Source organism: Phodopus roborovskii, unplaced genomic scaffold (assembly GCF_943737965.1).
Source record: "Phodopus roborovskii unplaced genomic scaffold, PHOROB, whole genome shotgun sequence".
NCBI lineage: Eukaryota > Metazoa > Chordata > Mammalia > Rodentia > Cricetidae > Phodopus > Phodopus roborovskii.
Window position 1 is genome coordinate 21,181,144 of NW_026126459.1, and position 17,252 is coordinate 21,198,395.

A 17,252-nucleotide genomic window follows, 5' to 3' on the forward strand; every position below is an offset into this window, starting at 1 on the left:
CTTCATTCAAGCTTTGTACCTCCCACACACGTGCGTGCGCGCTTGTTAGGCGGGTGGCCTGAGGTGAGAGATGTCAGTGGGGTTCCCTCTTTCCTTTCACCGGTCCTTTTCTCCTCCCTTCTCCTGCCATGGATCCATCTTTGTGCCTTTCCACCTGGCTCAGTACTTCTACTGCCCCCTCCCAATGCTGGCACATCCTTATCCCCTCCAGAAACCATCAAGCATGGCCACTCGGACCTCCCCCAGGTTGTCATTCTTGGGTCCCTTCTCTGGAAGAAGCAAGAGATCAACCAGTTTCTAGACCTTTGCTCGCCACTGCCCTCATGACAGGAGGAGGCCTCCAGGTGATGAAGGAAGCCTTCATGTAATGAACCCCTCCCAAATTCCAGTCTCAGGGTGAGTCTTCATCATTCCTTGTGCCAGGCTTTAGTGGCTGCCCTTCCACTTCAGGCTGCAGCCTGACTCTTGCTCCACCCCCTTCAGCCTCCTGGGGCTCACCCAAGTGAATCAGCGCCACAGGCCCCAGGCTGTGTAGTCCCCCTTGAGGCAAACATGGATTTACCTGCCCTCTGCTTCCCATACATCAACACTCCCTACTCCCAAGGAGAGGGGAAGGAGAGATCCAAACAGGTCCTGTGTGTCTGGGGCCTCACACTTCTCTTCCTGGGCTGCTACAGTGATAGTAACATTAGTCCCTTCCTTCCTTCCTTCTAATACCCTTTTAGATTTTGTCACAAAGGACTGTGGCTTCCACCTGGCATCTCTTCACTGATCATCCTGGCCTCTGAAAGAACCTCCAGGCCAGTGGTTCTCAACCTGAGTCAAGACCCTTTTGGGGGTCAAATGATCCTTACACAGGGGGTCATCTAAAGACCCTCAGAAAACATGGATATTTACATTATGATTCAAAACAGCAGCAAAATTACAGTTATGAAGTGGCAACAAAAAATAATTTTTGTGGGGCTGGTGAGATGGCTCAGAGGTTAAGAGCACTGGCTGCTCTTCCAGAGGTCCTGAGTTCAATTCCCAGCAACCACATGGTGGTTCATAACCATCTGTAATGAGATCTGGTGCCCTCTCTTCTGGCCTGCAGGGATACATGCAGACAGAATACTGTATATATAATACATACATACATACATACATAAATTTCTAATAAAGTAAAATTTATTTAAAAAAATAATTTTTGTTGTGGGTCACCACAACATGAGGAACTGTATTAAAGGGTTGTAGTGTTAGGAAGGTTGAGAACCACAGCTCTGGGCTCTCAGGCAGGCAGAGAAGAGGGGGAGGTGCTCACTGTGAAGGGAGACTTAAAAGTAGTTCCATTCTAGCCTAAGATCCTGTTCTAGGGCCAGAAGATCACCCCAGACCTGGGGAGCAGCATTTTAAGTCCAAGATAACCCCCCCTGGAATCTGGGTCCTTGGAGCCTCAAAAGCTGGGGTGCTCAGTGACTGGGACCTCCTTGCGGCCAGCTACCTGCAGTTCCCATTCTACACTGGTTCTTTCTGAACTCAGGACAAAGATGGAGGTGCAAAAGTGAAGAGAGACAACTGGGCAGTAGTGGCCCACGGCTTTAATCCCAGAATTTGGGAGGCAGAGGAAGGCAGAGGTAGGCAGATCTCTGAGTTCGAGGTCAGCCTGATCTACAGAGGAGAGTTCCAGGACAGCCAAGACTATACAGAAAAACCCTTTCTCAAGCAAACAAAAACAGAAGTGGAGAGACAAAAATCTAAGTTTCCCCTCCCCTGAGTCAGGCATAGCCTTGGGCTGTCATTACCAAGGGCTTCAGCTTTGAACTCCAGTGGGAATAGGGGAGGACAGGGTGATGAGGTAAGATCTGGACAGAAGAATCTAAGCAAACTCACAAGCTAAATTTAGTTCTCCGGAGGTGTTAGTGAACCTGCATAGCTGAATATGAAAGCTCAAGGCTGGGGAAGGTTGCCCCCTAGAGCCAGGATGCAATAATTCCATATGGACAGTTAGCCTTTCTGTCCCTTAATTATTGCTGAGTTCCTCCTACCTGGGCCCCTGGGAAACAGGACTAATCATTATGGCTGGCCCTAGACCAGTAGTTCTCAAACTTCCTAATGCTACGACCCTCTAATAAAGCTCTTCATGTTGTGGTGACCCCAACCATAAAACTATTTTTGTTACTACTTCATAACTGTAATTTTTCTACTGTTATTAATAATGTAAATACTGTGTTTTCTGATGGTATTAAGTGACCCCTGTGAAAAGGCCTCTTGAACCCCCCAAAAGGGTCATGACCCACAGGTTGAAAAACACTGCTATAGACTTTGGGATATATGACTTTTAGTTGTAAAGCCGGAAAAATCAGCCATCAAGATGACTTAGAGATTAAAGATACTTGCTACCATGCCTGGTGACCCACATGGTAAAGAGAGAACTAAGTCTGTTTTTTGATTTACGCACACACACACACACACACACACACACACACACACACACACCCCGTTAGACTTTATAGAAAGAACTTAACAGAGTGGCAAGTGTTACAGGGGTGTCCTCTTTTAGAGGACAAAATAGCCTTTCTTAAGAAGAAACATTTGAGCTGAGATGTGAATGAGTTAATCCCAAAGATGTGCAGAGAAAGACTACCAACCCATGATGGCCAATTAATTAAAGCAAGCAGTTAACTAAAGCAAGCTTTTTTATTCATGTACAAGGGCTGCCTCCACCTAAGGCAGGGTTGGAGAGGTCAACATTGGATGTGAAGAAAACATGGCTTTTATAGCTCAGAGCTAGGGGATTTGGCAGGCAAAATATAGGAGTTACAGGAGCCCATCATAAGCATAACAAGTTAGTCATAATGACCTTCTGAAACAAAGACATGGTTGCAAGATGGACACAACTAGGTAGTCATAACAAGGCAGGCATAGGTGGACTAAACAACCTTTTGAAACAAAGATAGAATTGGTTATAAACAACATCTTGAAACGAAGACATGGTTTCCATTCCTGGAAAAGGCAGCACAGAACCCTTTGCAGTTAAGGTTACAGGTGGGGCGTAGCCCAATCCTTGAGAAATAGATTTAATCATAAACAGAATGAACGTAGTTTTCCTGTACTGTAAGATGGCTTTTAAGCCTAACATGGAGGCAGGCTGGTTCTTCAGCATGGTGACAGATCAATCTTAGAAACATTCAAAGAGCTTTCTGGACACACAGAGCAAAGGCCAGGAGCAAACATGATAAGAAATTGCGGTGCGCAAGTGAGGCTGGTAGGAGCTGACAAGGTGTTAATCAGTTTATTTATGAGCCATGGGAAGCTATGCAATGGTTGGAGCTGGGGCACTCTATGGTGGTGCTGGGTAGAAATAGGATTTAAAGGGAAATGAGCAAATTGGGGTCAGCTAAGAGGTTGTGGCAGGAGTCATGATGGTAGCTCTGGGATTAGGACAGAGGACAGGGTAGATTCAACTAGATTTGCTAAAGTATTGCACATGGAGGGGGAGGGAAAGGGGAGGCTCATGAGTAACACCTAAATCTAGGTGTGGAGCCTCAGCAAACTAGGATGTGCCTCCAGAGAACATCAGAGTTCCTCTGTGAGGAGTTAAAGAGTGAAGAGGAGGAGGCCCTCAGAAGACCGTTAGCTTAGTTGTCTGGAAGATAGCTCAGTGGGTGTAGCCCTAGCACTGTGGAAGAAGAAAAATGTCTGGTATGTGCTGTGGAGGGGGGGGGGGTAAGGAAGGAATTTCTTAGGAGGCAGGATGTCTGCAAAAGGGAGTTACTAACATTGGTGGGAAAGTTCAAAGGTGACTTTAGAGACGGGGGTCAAGACAAGTGTTCTTTGGATGTCTGAAGTGGAATGATGATAAAGCCAGTGGTGAAAGCAACCCCCAAATCTCAGTTATGTAACCCAATAAAGATGCGCCATACCCACACTGTAGGGTCCAGTGAAGACCGGGTGAGGTAGGAGGGGCTTCATCTGCCCCATCCATTTACCCCTGACCTGCAGCCACTCACTCTTTCAACTCTTGCCGCTTTCACACAGCCTCTGGGGTCATCACAACAGGAGGAGGGAATTCACACTTAGAGGAGATTTTTATGAGTCTAGCCTAGAAATGGCATGTGCTGTTTCTGTCTGCAGCAATCCATTGCTCAAGAAACCGTGGTGTTCATTGCCAACTCAGATGCACCTGGCAAGTCAGGGTAGTAGTGCCTTGGTGGGCCTGGAAATATAAATATGCCTTTACCCGAGGCAGCTGCAATGATTACTTTTTAAATTAAATACATATTTTATTCTATTAGACAGTGTCTCTATGTATCCTTGACTGTCTTAGAACCTGTTATGTAGGCCAGGCTGTCCTGGAACTCATGGAGACCTGCCTGTCTCTGCCTCCTGAGTTCTGGGATGATGTGCCTTGAAGAGGCATACAGGTATTGGTGGTCTCTGCTTTAAACAAGGAGAGTGACTGCCTTATAGGGCCCTGGTTAGGATGGACATCTCTCTGAATGACACAGAAAGGAAGCTGGAGTGTGTGTGTGTGTGTGTGTGTGTGTGTGTGTGTGTGTGTGTGTGTGTGTGTGTGAGAAAGAGAGACAGAGAGACAGAGAGAGACCCACCTATGTGCTTTGAGGCTCTGCAAGCCTTCCTTATTCCTAGTGGGAAGGTGTGTGTGTGTGTGTGTGTGTGTGTGTGTGTGTGTGTGTGTGTGTGTGTCCCACCCATGTCTTTGAGGCTCCACAGTCCTTCCTTCTTTTCTAGTTCAGTCTCTCTCCAGAGTAGATCTCAACTATCCTACACTTTACCACTTGTCATAGGGTTACTCTTGCTAGGATGAAACACCATGACTAAAAGCAAGTTGGAGAGGAAAGGGTTTATTTGGCTTATAATTACACATCACTGTTCATCACTGAAGAAAATCAGGACAGGAACTAAAAGCAGTACAGGAACCTGGAGGCAGGAGCTGATGCAGAGGCCATGGAGGAGTGCTGCTTACTGGGTTGCTCATTATGGTTTGTTCAGCCTGCTTCCTTATAGAACCCAGGTCCACCAACCTAGGGAAAGGTACTACCCAAAATGGGTGGGGTCCCCTCCACCATTAATCACAAATTAAGAAATTTCTCTACAGCTGGATCTTATGGAGACATTTCCTCAATTGTGTTTCCCTCCTTCAGATAGCTCTAGTTTGAGTCAACATAGAACTAGCCAGCACACCACTAGAAATAGCTGTGTGTTTCTCCTCTACAAGGTTTTTGTAATCTAGACATGACAGTCTCACTTATCTCCTCAAGGCACAGCTCATGTCCTGTGACCCTTTTTTAATAGTGACAACCGTCTCTGCCACAGCATTAGTGACTTGCTGCATTACTGTGTTGAGCCCATGAACACGATTGTTTACAACAGGCCTAGAAGGGGGTCCTCGTTCCCTCTAGAAGCACGGAGCAACAGGAGTCCTGAGCATTTCAAGCTTCTCTGTCTAAAGTTGTGATCCCATAGCCATATGCAGCTACTTTAATTAAAATAGACGTAAGTAAAAACTCAGTTCAGTGGCCAAACTAGCTGTGTATCGCCCATTCAAAGGCAATGTGTGACTAGGGGCCCCCACTGCCCAGCACAGATATAGATTTATTTTCTTTGTGGCAGAAAGTTATTTTGGGTAGCTTTGAGTTATTAGGAGGACCTGGCTTATAAACTGTGAAGCTAGACCTCTGATCCCAGAGTCTCCAGACTTTTAATAGCTCCTTTCTTTCCCCACATTTTTACACACACACACACACACACACACACACACACACACACTTACACATTTTGGCCTAGTCTTTTCCCCTTTCAGTGTAGCCTGGGCCCCTTTCACTGTTACATAATCATCTCTCGTTATTTTCTTGCACAACCCCATTCTCTACAAGCTACTCACCACCCTCCAATATTCACAATATGCTTGCCCTCCTTTCTGTCCACTGTGAGAATGAATTAACACCTGATCTTTTAAGTTAAAATGACTTAAATATTTCTAGAATCACTTCCTTTTTCTCCTTCTTCTCTGACTGAACCAGCTCTTGCCTGGACAGCTTTTGGCTACTACTAATTCCACTTTCTGACTTTTACTGAGAACCCGTGGTGTAACAGGAAGTCGGCCAAGCATGGAGGGCTCCTCAGAACTCTTTGAAGTGGGCATGGTGGCTGTCTGTCTCTATTTTATGGCCACAGTAACCATTGTACAGAAGTGGGAAGAACATGTCCTGCTGATCTTTCTGCTTCTAGGCTTTCTCAGGCAGTCCCTCTTGACAGTACTACCAGGCTGTATTTCTAGACCACAATTACTACAGGCCATGGGAAGGGTGGGAGGTAGATACTGCAAGGCCCTGCATATTCAGTCTTAACTTCAAAATCCACCACTCCCCCCCCTCAAATCCAACAGTCCAGCTATGGAAAAACAAAACAAAACAAAAACAAAAACAAATAAAAAAAAAACTGCTACCATTTTCAGAACATTCCATTATGCAAGTTTCCCTTGAGGCTGTCTTCATGCATACTGCTTGTAATCCCTAGGATATTGTCCATCCCAGCCAGCCCCATGGCTATCTACTAGTGTTCTGGACCTCTAGGCTCTATTCCTCTAAGAGGCTAGCACTTCATCTCCACCCATCACCCACAAGAGGGTTGAAATGAACTCATGGGTCAAAATCATTCCTTGTTAAAGATACACCATACCTGCTGTATCCAACCAGGTATGGTGGATCACACTGTATGCTAGCACTCTGGAGACCAGGCTGAAGGTTTTGACTGAAGCCACCCTAGGCTACAAAGCAATGTCAAACCCAGGCTCAGCTATATAGTGAGACCTTGTCTCAAAATTCAAAAGGCGCCTAAAGTAATCAAAACAAACAAAAACACTTCAACATTCAAATTTGAGCAAGCAAGAATGACATTGGGATTAGTTTGGATATTTTTAAAGATGTCCTCCCAGATTATTTTGAATTTACACAACTCGATTGGCAATTGAGCATCCCTACTTGGGCTGCTTGTGTGTAGTATGTTGCTCTTTAATGCTCAGCTCAGTTATTCAGATGTTTATTAAGGGTGGGTTAGGGATGTCTGACACTCATTTGGTGTTGGTGCTAGCGAAACTGGCACTACTTGCTGCTCATGGAGCTGATATTCTAGAAGGGTGAATCAGACAGAACAATGGCACTCGGGACAACTTGAGCACCTTCCTGGAGTTGCTGAAGTGAGGAAATTAAGGATCTTGAGATGGAGAGATTACTTTAAATTACTGTGGTCCTTATGAGAGAAAGGAGGAGTTCTGAAGTCTCAGCCTGTCTGCACCAGCTTCTGGAGTACCAGGCAAAGAGCTGCTCCCTGCCATCTCCCCGGGGAAGCTGTCCCAGAATCCCCTTGCTTTTTTGTCCAGTGACACTTCTATTTGGACCCTTGACCTCTGGCCTGTAATACATTTGTGCTGCTTGAGACCACTAAATTTGTGGTTATTGTTGCAGTAGTGAAAGGAAAAGAGGGCATGGAATTCTTAGTTACTAACATTGTGGGGTAGGGGATGTGGTTGGCCCTGCCAGAGGATTCTGGGCCCTAGAGTGCAGAAGCCGGCTTCTGCTTTGCTTTTCCCTGTTCATTAGTGGTACACACTTAGGAAGCTGGGCTAGTGGAAAGAGTGGGATTCTGCCTCGGTGTACTGCAGAGGCTAGTACAGGCTTGAAGGGATTGGGGTGTGGGGAGGTTGTGAAGATCAAAGGGTAGGTGGCAAGTGTGTAGAGCAACTGTTGGGGGAGGGAGCTCACTGGTTAAGAATATGGGTAGAAAGATTTTTTTTTTGAGACAGCCTTTCTCTGTGTAGCCCTGTCTGTCCTAGAACTCATTCTATGGACCAGGCTGGCCTCTAACTCAGAGATCAGCCTGCCTATGTCTGTCTGTCTGTCTGTCTGTCTGTCTGTCTGTCTGTCTGTCTGTCTGTCTCTCTTTCTTTTTTGGCTTTTTGATATAGGGCTTCTCTGTGTAGCTTTGTAGACCAGGCTGGCCTTGAACTCACAGAGGTCCACCTGCCTCTATCTCTTGAGTGCTAGGATCAAAGGCATGTGCCATCACCTCACAGTTCATAGAAAGAATCGATACATTGGATGTATATTGTATTTTATGTTTTCAGTTTTTTATTGTTAATAAATAACTATTTTTGCCAGGGAAGCAAACCAGCTGTCCAGATGTTGTTCCCCAGAGTATCCCAATACCATCACCTTGCCTTGGCCACTTCTCAGTGCCAGGATTATATGTATGGGCCATCATACCCGGTTTATGTTTTTTTCTTTGTTGTTTTGGTTTTGTGACTAGATCTCATTGTCTAGCTCAGGCTGCCCTCAAACTCACAGAGCTCTGCCTGCTTCTCTGCCCCTATCTTTGCCTTTGCCGGTTTAAAGGCCTGTGCCACTACATCTGGCTAGTTTCTACAGTCGTAACTAGAAATTCTAATCTTAAATTTGAAATGGGGATGAATTTCCCACTCAAAATTTAATCCCAGAACTCAGAAGGCAGAGGCAGGAGAGGGTCTCTGAGTTCAAAGCCAGCCTGTACGTAGCGAATTCCCAGACAGCCAAAGCTACATAGAGACACCCTATCTCAAAAAAAAAAAAAAAAAAAAAAAAAAAAAAAAAGAGAGAGAGAGAGAAAAGAAAAAGAAAATTCAAAGACATTTTAAAATTTAAAAAGTAACCATTGCAGCTGACTTATTCTCAGTTCCGCCAAGATCCCACTAGGTAGATGGGTTTTGGGGATGAACCCCGGACTCTGCCCTTCCACCAGGAGTCGCCTGCCTTTGCAAAGCCTCGGTGGCCGGGTCAAGCTGGTGTCGCGAGCGGCCTCCGGCCGGGGAGGGCGCTGTGCCGACGGCACGGGGGAGGGGGGGAGGACTGGGGGCGGAGCGCTGGGCGCCGCGGCTCAGGCTCTGGCTCCGGCTGGGGCTGGGGTTAGGGCTCCAGCTCGGGCCCTGCACCTGTAACTCCGCGGCGGCGACGCTGGTCCAGCTCTGCCCCGCGCGCTGCCCCATGGCCCCGTCCCGGCTGCAGCTCGGCCTCCGTGCCGCCTACTCCGGCATCAGCTCGGTGGCCGGCTTCTCCATCTTCTTCGTCTGGACCGTGGTCTACCGACAGCCAGGAACTGCGGCAATGGGGGGCCTCGCAGGTATCCCGGGGGGCTCGGGGTGAGCGGGGGTTGGGTTGGCTGGGGTGGAGCTGTCAGCTGCTGCGCGCGGCGGCTGGGACGGCGCTGTCCCCTGGGCGGGAGCGTTGTTTACCCCGGAGAGGTCAGTGGCAGCCCAGGCCCGGGTTCCTGGGCATTGCCCGGGCCTCTGGGACCTGATGCCTTCTGAACGTGGCGCGACCTAGGGTGCCGACTGCTGGACTCTGTCGTTTGCACAGGTGTCGCGTCTCAGCACCCTGTCGATCTACCCTCTGCCCAGGGGCCAGCCACTACAGCGCCCTCTGCGCACCCACTCCCCAGCTACCCTCGCTCCTGCAACATACATACTGCTTCTGCGGGATTCCCGCGCCTCTTATAATAACTGGGGGTTCGTGGGGAAGCCCATCAGCCAGCCCCAGAGGCCCTCAACGGAGCCCAGGATGTGATGTGGCACCTAGTGTTAATAGACGTTTCCTTTGCATCTGCGTCCATCTGCTGTGGTTCCTCGGTGGGAATTTGCTAATCCTCCAAGGAGGGAACAGGAGGCATCAGTGGTGAAGGCCCAGTGCTCAGCAGTACTCTGTACCTGAAGTGCAGTTTTGGTCACGCTGTTTAATCTCTGTGCCTTAGAACTGGTGTGAAGGCCAAATATATTATTTGTACTTATTAGCATAATTCAATACTTTATGCTACGCTAAGCTATCTACTCCCCTTATTTCACCTAACCCTTATATTATTTTTCAGAAGTAAGCATCATTCTGCCCATTTTACATTTAGAAAAATGGAAGCTTAGGGTAAATAATTTGTCCAGGGTCACATAGTCACACGATGGGCTACAAGATGGCCCAGACTTGAAAGTCTGGCTGAGCTGAGTTTCATCCTTAGAACTGGGAGGGAGAGAGTGGGTTCGTGAGAGTTGTAAAATTCAGATTAGCTTACTAAAGGCATTAAAATTCCTACTAAGAAAATTAACTCATTTGTACAATGGCTCAATGAAACAATATGCTTGAGGAAAAGTATGGGTAAGGATAACATTTAATACACAATGATCTTATTCCATGACTAAAATCCTTGGCCAAAAGATTAATAAACAGAATAACTAAAACTAACCAATTCACCCTGGGCACTGTAGCAGTACTCCCCTTTAATCCTAGCACTTGGGAGCAGAGGCAGGTGGATCTCTGAACTCAAGGCCAGCCTGGTCTACATAGTGAATTCCAGGACAGCCAGTGCCACACGGAAACCCTGTCTAGGAAAAACAAAGCAAAACAGAACAAACAAACAAGCAAACAAAAAACCCAACAACAACAAAAACCAAAGCAAACAAAAATAAAACACTCACTGCCACTGAATGCACTGAGGGCTGTCCTAGGGTGGAGAAGGAGCCATAGATGTTTGTCTTCTCACAGGGTACGCATAGCTCCTAAACCGAAGCTATGCTAAGCAAAGCACTGGGGTCACCAGAGGTTCAGTGTGGTGCCCTGGCTGTGAGTTCTCAGGCCTGCCACCTGTGGACTCCTGACCTTCCTTGGACAGCCAGCATTGGCAGCTAGTTTAGGCACAGAGCCTTTCCCCTGGACACACTTTCCCCTCCTCCATACTTCCTATTGGCCCTGTTGCTTCTGGGTTTGGAAGGCACTGCCAGGGCCCAGGCTGGATGCTGAGACTGAGATAAGTTCTTTGGTTGCAGAGAGAGGGAGGGCACTCCTGGGCTAAGAGCTGCCCTCCGGAAGTAAGGGTGATCCTACCTAGCTGAGTACAAAACTGTTTGGTGGTAGTGGCTGATGGGCAAAGAGTTGTCAGGCCAAGGCCACACTTTCCCTTCCCTGCGTGGGCTTCAACAAGGGGTCCAAGACCTGCCACCCTTCTTCCTCTTTTGGGTTGAAATGTCAGCAGGCTTCTGACTTGCAAGCACCCCACTGCTGACTCGGCATTTTGCAGCCCAGAAATTGCTGAGTCACAGAGGTTCATCCCAGTGAGTTTGCACACATTGGTCAACTGTGGCTGTTGGGGACGCTGGCTTCTGGAACAGGGTATGTATGAGTGTTTGGGGTGTGGACACCCTCTTAATCCTGGCAGGAATCTGGGAGGAAGTGACTTTGCAAAAAGGCAGTGACCTAAAAAAGTGTGGGTTCACCAGAGTCCTCATTGGACCCCCACTCTGGCTCTGCACTGGGAGCCCTAGCTAACATGCCTGCTCTGTGTTTAGAAAACCATGGAAAGTTGAGCGCTTGTACCCCACATCCAAACAGCTCCATATTCTTCATAAATGAGCTTTGATAGACAGGAAATCTGGCACCCTGCGTCTTCTGTGTCCTCTGGGCTGGGCAACAGGATTGGAGTATATCCTCAGAGCCACATACCAAGTGTCTGTATTTACTCCATAGTTGCCCTTGGGTGCCTCCAAGCCCCTCATCCAGCCCAGCATCTGGTGATGCTTTCCATAACCGGCCTATGAACCTAGAGGCTAAGCAGGTCTAGCCTTGGAGTGGTAGAGTGGAACCAGGATGAGGTCTAGCTTGCTCCTGTAGCTGAGTGGGGCTGGGGACTTGTCCATACTGCCCCAAGTTTTATATACCAGGCCTCTCAGAGCCCTGTGTATCCTAGGAGGCATCTCTCCAAGGAAAGCTAGGGTGGGAAGCCTGTTTCCCTAGCTAGCATGAGTGCTGGGCTGGGCTCAGGGGAAGTGTTTAGCTACAACTGGGAGCACCTCAAGCCACCCTCTTCCTTCCCTTCATTCCCAGCACTTCTGGGCATACGTGGGAGTGAGAGTTTGGGGGAACCCCTGGCTCATGCTGATGGTCTGAGGTGACACTTCCTAGTTCAGCATTTTCTAACCCAGACACTGCTGAGTCACAGGAACTACTCTGATCTTTTTTTTTTTTTTTTTTTTTTTTTTTTTTTTCCCACATTAAGCTGGCTTCCAGAATCTTCAAGTAAGAAAAGATCTTAAAACTCAGTTATTGCACCCCCTTTTGTGAGGAGGGGGAACAAGTCACTGGAAGGTCTGTCCCCAGAATGCCTGGTAACAAAAGCTTCTTCATCTCTTGGGGCCATTTAAGAAATCATATGCAAGGGGCTTGGGAGAAAGGGAGGGAGGGAGGGTGAACTGGGAAAATAAAAAATAAAAAGAATAAAGAAAAGAAAAGACATGCAAGTCTTAAGGGTGGAGCTCGCTGTGGTAAATCGAACACTGTGCATTGAGTACAGTGCCCTGGGTTTAATCCTCAGCGCCCCTCACTGGAGAAGCCAAGGTTACTTTAGGAGGCACAGGGAGATCGCTGGGATGAAATCCTGATCACAGAGTGCAGAGCAGAGATTAGTATTCTGGCTGCCTTTGGCCTGCTGCAGCTTCCTGCCAAGACAAAGATGGGAGCATGTTTGTTTCCATCCACCCAGAGCCCAGGGGTAATGGGAACCCATTCCAAGGGGGGAGCTTGAAGGCCAGCTAAGGCTGCCTGAAAGAGTGGGGTGGGGTGGGGTGGGGGTGTCAGACTGCCAGGTAGGGAAAGCAGGGTGAGGTAGGTAGGTAAGTAGGTCGGTGGGCTCATGGCCACACAGGGAGGAGCCCAGGATTCCTTGCTTATCCAGCTGGCAGGACCTCAGGCAGGGCTCACCCATTTTTATGTTTGGCAGCACAAAAGTGCCTGGCCCTAAGTGTCCTGGTTTGTATTATCCCTGTTTTGTTTTTGCCCTGGTTGTGATAGTTAAGCTGGTCACCATAGCCCCATGGTAACTAGATTTCTCTATTTGCTACCCCCACCCTATGTCTCATAACTAAAAAGCATAAAGCATTTTAGGCATGTCAAGAGGAAAAGCAAGTTAACAAATACTTGTGCTAAGAAATTACCCAGCCTAAGAAATAAAATGCTCTGGTTGGTGGTGGTGGTGCACACCCTAGCACTCGGGAGACAGAAGCAGGTGGATCTCTGTGAGTTCAAAACCAACCTGTTCTACAGAGTGAATTCCAGGATAGGATCCAAAGCTGCAGAGAAACCCTGTCTCAAAACAAACAAACAAAAACTGTTTAGTGGTTGTCAGAGGCCCCATTGCTTCCCTCTATCCCTGTGACCTTCTTCCCAGCCAGATGTCTGTCCCTCTGAGAGGTCTGAGCACACATACTATATGCAGCTGATGATTTGAAAAGGCTCCCACCTCCTGGATGCTGGCAGCCTGATCAGCCTGCCTGCAACCCATGGCTGTACTAAGAGTTTACAGGGGCCATCTCTCGTCTCTCACTCTTTCCTGCCTGGCTTCACAGCCCTGCTGTAGGTTCATGCCAGTGGAATTAGTATTTGTCTCATTCTTGAATCTGCACCAGCAGGCACTGCCTGGTACTGAGGGTTGTAGTGTGTTCTATTGTCCTGACTGAGAGCATCCTAGGAGAAGTGTCCACCAAGCCCAGAGAGCAGGCCCAGAAGGGCCTGGGATGGTAGCCTGCCCTTTGCCTTACACTGGAAGGATGGCACGAGGTCTAGCCCAAAGCAAGTAGGCCACGTGGGTGCTGGGTGGCCTCGGGAGCCTCATGACAAAGCTTCCTTTTTCTGCAAGACCAGGGTAGAGTTGAGAGGAGCCCTGCTGCCCAAGAATTCAGCTGCAGGCTCTAGGACCCAGATTCTATCTGTGGACATGTGCCATATTAGAAACTAAAACTGAGAAACTTTTAAGATTTTATTTATATATATTTAACTTTTTATTTGCTTGTTTATTTATTTTTTTTCGATCCCTGTATAGCCCTAGTTTCTCTTTGTAGCCCTGGCTGTCCTGAAACTCATTCTGTAGGCCAGGCTGGCCTCACACTCAGAGATCCGCCTGGCTCTGCCTCCCAAGTGCTGGAATTAAAGGCATGCACCACCACTGCCCAGCTAACATAGTATTCTCAAGCCTGGTGTGGTGGTACATGCCTATAATCCTAGCACTTGGGAGGTTGAGGCAGAAGGATCACAAATTCAAGGCTAGCTTGGGCTATATAGGACTTTGTCTGAGCCTTTTGATGGCTTGCGCCTTTAATTCCAGCACTCAGGAGACAGAGACAGGTAGATCTGAGTTTGAGGCCAACCTGGTCTGAAGAGCTAGTTCCAGGACATCCAAGGCTACACAGAGAAACTCTACCTCAAAACAAAACAAAACAAAAAATAAAACAAAACAAAAAAGACCTTGTCTCTCTCAAAAGAAGTAGAAGAGGAAGAAAAAGTTGGTGAAAGTAAAAACTATAAAGAATGTCATGGTTTTGTTTTCCACAAATCTCTTTAATGCCTGGCTGTTGTTTGAAATGTGTTTTAGTCTGTTGTCTTTTTTTGAGGGACTTTGGGGGGCCCACCACCCAGCTCCCAAATAAATCACACATGGGGTCTTACTATTACTTAATGAATGTCTGGCCTTAACTTACTTGTTTATAGCCAGCTTTTCTTATCTTTGATTAACTGTCTTTTCCCTCTTGACTTTTATCTTTTTTTCTTCCTCATATCTCACTTTCCTTCTTACTCCGTGGGTGGCTGGGTGGCCGGGTGGCCCGGTGGCTCTGTGGCCGGGTGGCCGGGTGGCCGGGTGGTCAGGTGGCTGGGTGGCCGAGTGGCTCTGAGGCTCTGTGGCTGGGTGGCCGGGTGGTCAGGTGGCTGGGTGGCCGAGTGGCTCTGTGGCCAGGTGGCCGGGTGGTCGGGTGGCTCTGTGGCTGGGTGGCCAGGTGGCCGAGTGGCTCTGTGGCTCTGTGGCTGGGTGGCTGGCCCCTGAAGTCCTCCTCCCCTTGTCCTCTTGTTCCCCCTTTTCCTCGTTCCTCCTATTTATTCTGTCTGCCTGCCAGCCCCACCTGTTCTTTCTCCTGCCTTGCTATTGACCATTAAGCTCTTTAGTAGATCATCAGGTGTTTTAAACAGGCATAGTAACACAGCTTCACAGAGTTAAACAAATGCAGCATAGACAGAAGTCCATACACCTTAAAATAGTATTCTACCACACCTGGCTTCCTGGAAGGCAGCTGAAGCCCCATGCTTCCATGTTCAAGTGGTAATATCACATCCCATAGATGTCACATCACTGTCATAAGGGCCAGTCTTCTCAATGTCACTGTGTGAGTAGATATGGCCTAGTGGACTTAAGGGCCCTAGTATCAGGGCCACTGGCCTAGAGGTCAAGTAGGAGGAGGCTGCAACCTGACAGGCAGGTGCCTGGGTCCTGCTGACTGAGCCTGTCCCCACAGGTGTCCTGGCACTCTGGGTCTTGGTGACTCATGTGATGTACATGCAGGATTACTGGAGGACCTGGCTCAAAGGGCTGCGAGGCTTCTTCTTCGTGGGTGTCCTCTTCTCAGCTGTCTCGGTCTCAGCTTTCTGCACCTTCCTGGCATTGGCCATCACCCAGCACCAGAGTGAGGACCATCCAGGGAAAGGAGGGAGGGAGAGGGAGGGCTTGAGGGTAGGGAGGAACCTGGAAATATACCCTGGGACTCTTGTCCAGGTTCTGGGGACTGCATGAACCACTTGACTTCTGCTGCTGGGGTTCCTCACTGTTGAAAGTGGGGAGGATGAGAGCCCCCACCTCCTCAGGGCAGGAGGACTCCAGACTGGTGTGAAGTACCCAGGACAAGCATGACCTGCATGAATACCTGCCTCCCCAGAGTTGCTGGAGTCCTTTATTCTCTGCCTCATTCCAGGAGGGCAGCACCCCCTGGTGGCTCTAGTAAGAGGTAGCCAGATGCCCTTCCCTACCTGATGCATGCAGGTTGGAAGTGGATGGTTCAGACCTGAGAGCCAACTCTGACCTCCTCTCATGCCCCAGCTTTGTGACTAGGCATGCAGGGGTACTTCTAAACCTGTGCCACATACATCAGTCTTTCGGAAGCCTGGGTTCAGAGGCGCAGGCTATTGGAATGTGGATGGACAAAAAGGGGGGGGGGGTCCTGACTGTGGTGCTATAGGTCATCTCTAAAGTTGTCATCTGGTGCCTCTTCCCTCCAGGTCTCAAAGACCCGATCAGCTACTACCTCTCCTGTGTCTGGAGCTTCATCTCCCTCAAATGGGCCTTCCTACTCAGCCTCTATGCCCACCGGTACCGGGCCGACTTTGCTGATATCAGCATCCTCAGTGATTTCTGACCCAGGGAATGAGGTCACTCCAGCCTGGGGTGGGGGTGAGGGCTCAGGACCTATACTCAGCTTCTGAGTTAGCAAGTGAGCCTGCCTTAAACCCTGGGGACTCCAGAACCATGGCAGAGCATAGACAGCGGGCCAGTTCAGTTCCCCCAGAAAGCCATCTGGTCCCCTTTCTGGAGAAGACAGAACTGTGGAAGGGGCGCTGCCAACCTGCCCATTAGCCTGGCTGGAGGGCAGCTTAGCTTTTTCCAGATGGATCTATTTTCTTAGCACGCTGAGGAACCTTTGTAAGTAGGGCCATGATAATGAACTCAAGGTGGTAAGGGTTAGGATTGTGAGGTCTAAACATATGGCTAGTGCCAGGGACAGGGTTCCTTGCTGCCCCAGGCTTCATTAAAGCACGCGTGTATGTATGTGTGTGTGTGTGAGAGAGAGGGGGGGGGGTGGAGAGAGATCTGGAAAGTTTGATCAACTAAAGAATCTCTACTAGAGATCTTCAAATCCCATCCCAGCACCTCTGTTCTGTTGTTCTCAAGGGTCAGGCAGCTGAATTCATCAGTCCCTAGGGAAGTGACAATTGGCTCTTTCCGCAAGCTGAAAAACGGAACGGTGTCTCTCCTCCTACCTTCCCATCCAGAGTTTGTTTCCCATGAGGGTGCTAGAGCCAGCCAACCATTCCTATGTGTCACACATGCACACATGACCACATATCACCAGAGCCTACTACTCTGATGAGGCTAGACCAAGGACCACTGGGAACATACCCCTGCACCTAGAAGGGCTTTGGGATGGGGGGCAAGCTGGTGGGGGCTAGAGGGAGCTCTACAGCTGTAGTCTTGAGTCTCCAGCCTTGAACTCACCTGCCCCTCACTGCACAAGATCACACCCCACCCATGAGGACCTTCTCCCTGCACCAGACCCCAGCATTGGTGTTCATCTTTACCTCTCTCCTGAATGGACACGGGCCCAAGGCCTTACCTAAGCAGAGAGGGAGGGCAGGGGCTGCCACACATCC

General features: G+C 48.7%; 1 protein-coding gene across 1 annotated transcript; it reads left to right on the forward strand.

Annotated features, from left to right (window-relative positions):
* The first annotated feature begins 8,938 nt into the window (after positions 1 to 8,938).
* On the forward strand, positions 8,939 to 16,650 carry Slc48a1 (solute carrier family 48 member 1). The gene is made up of 3 exons (XM_051189776.1): positions 8,939 to 9,153; positions 15,347 to 15,514; positions 16,104 to 16,650. The coding sequence occupies exons 1-3, from the start codon at positions 9,018 to 9,020 to the stop codon at positions 16,238 to 16,240; spliced, it is 441 nt and encodes a 146-aa protein (XP_051045733.1). The 5' UTR covers positions 8,939 to 9,017; the 3' UTR covers positions 16,241 to 16,650.
* Positions 16,651 to 17,252: the final 602 nt, after the last annotated feature.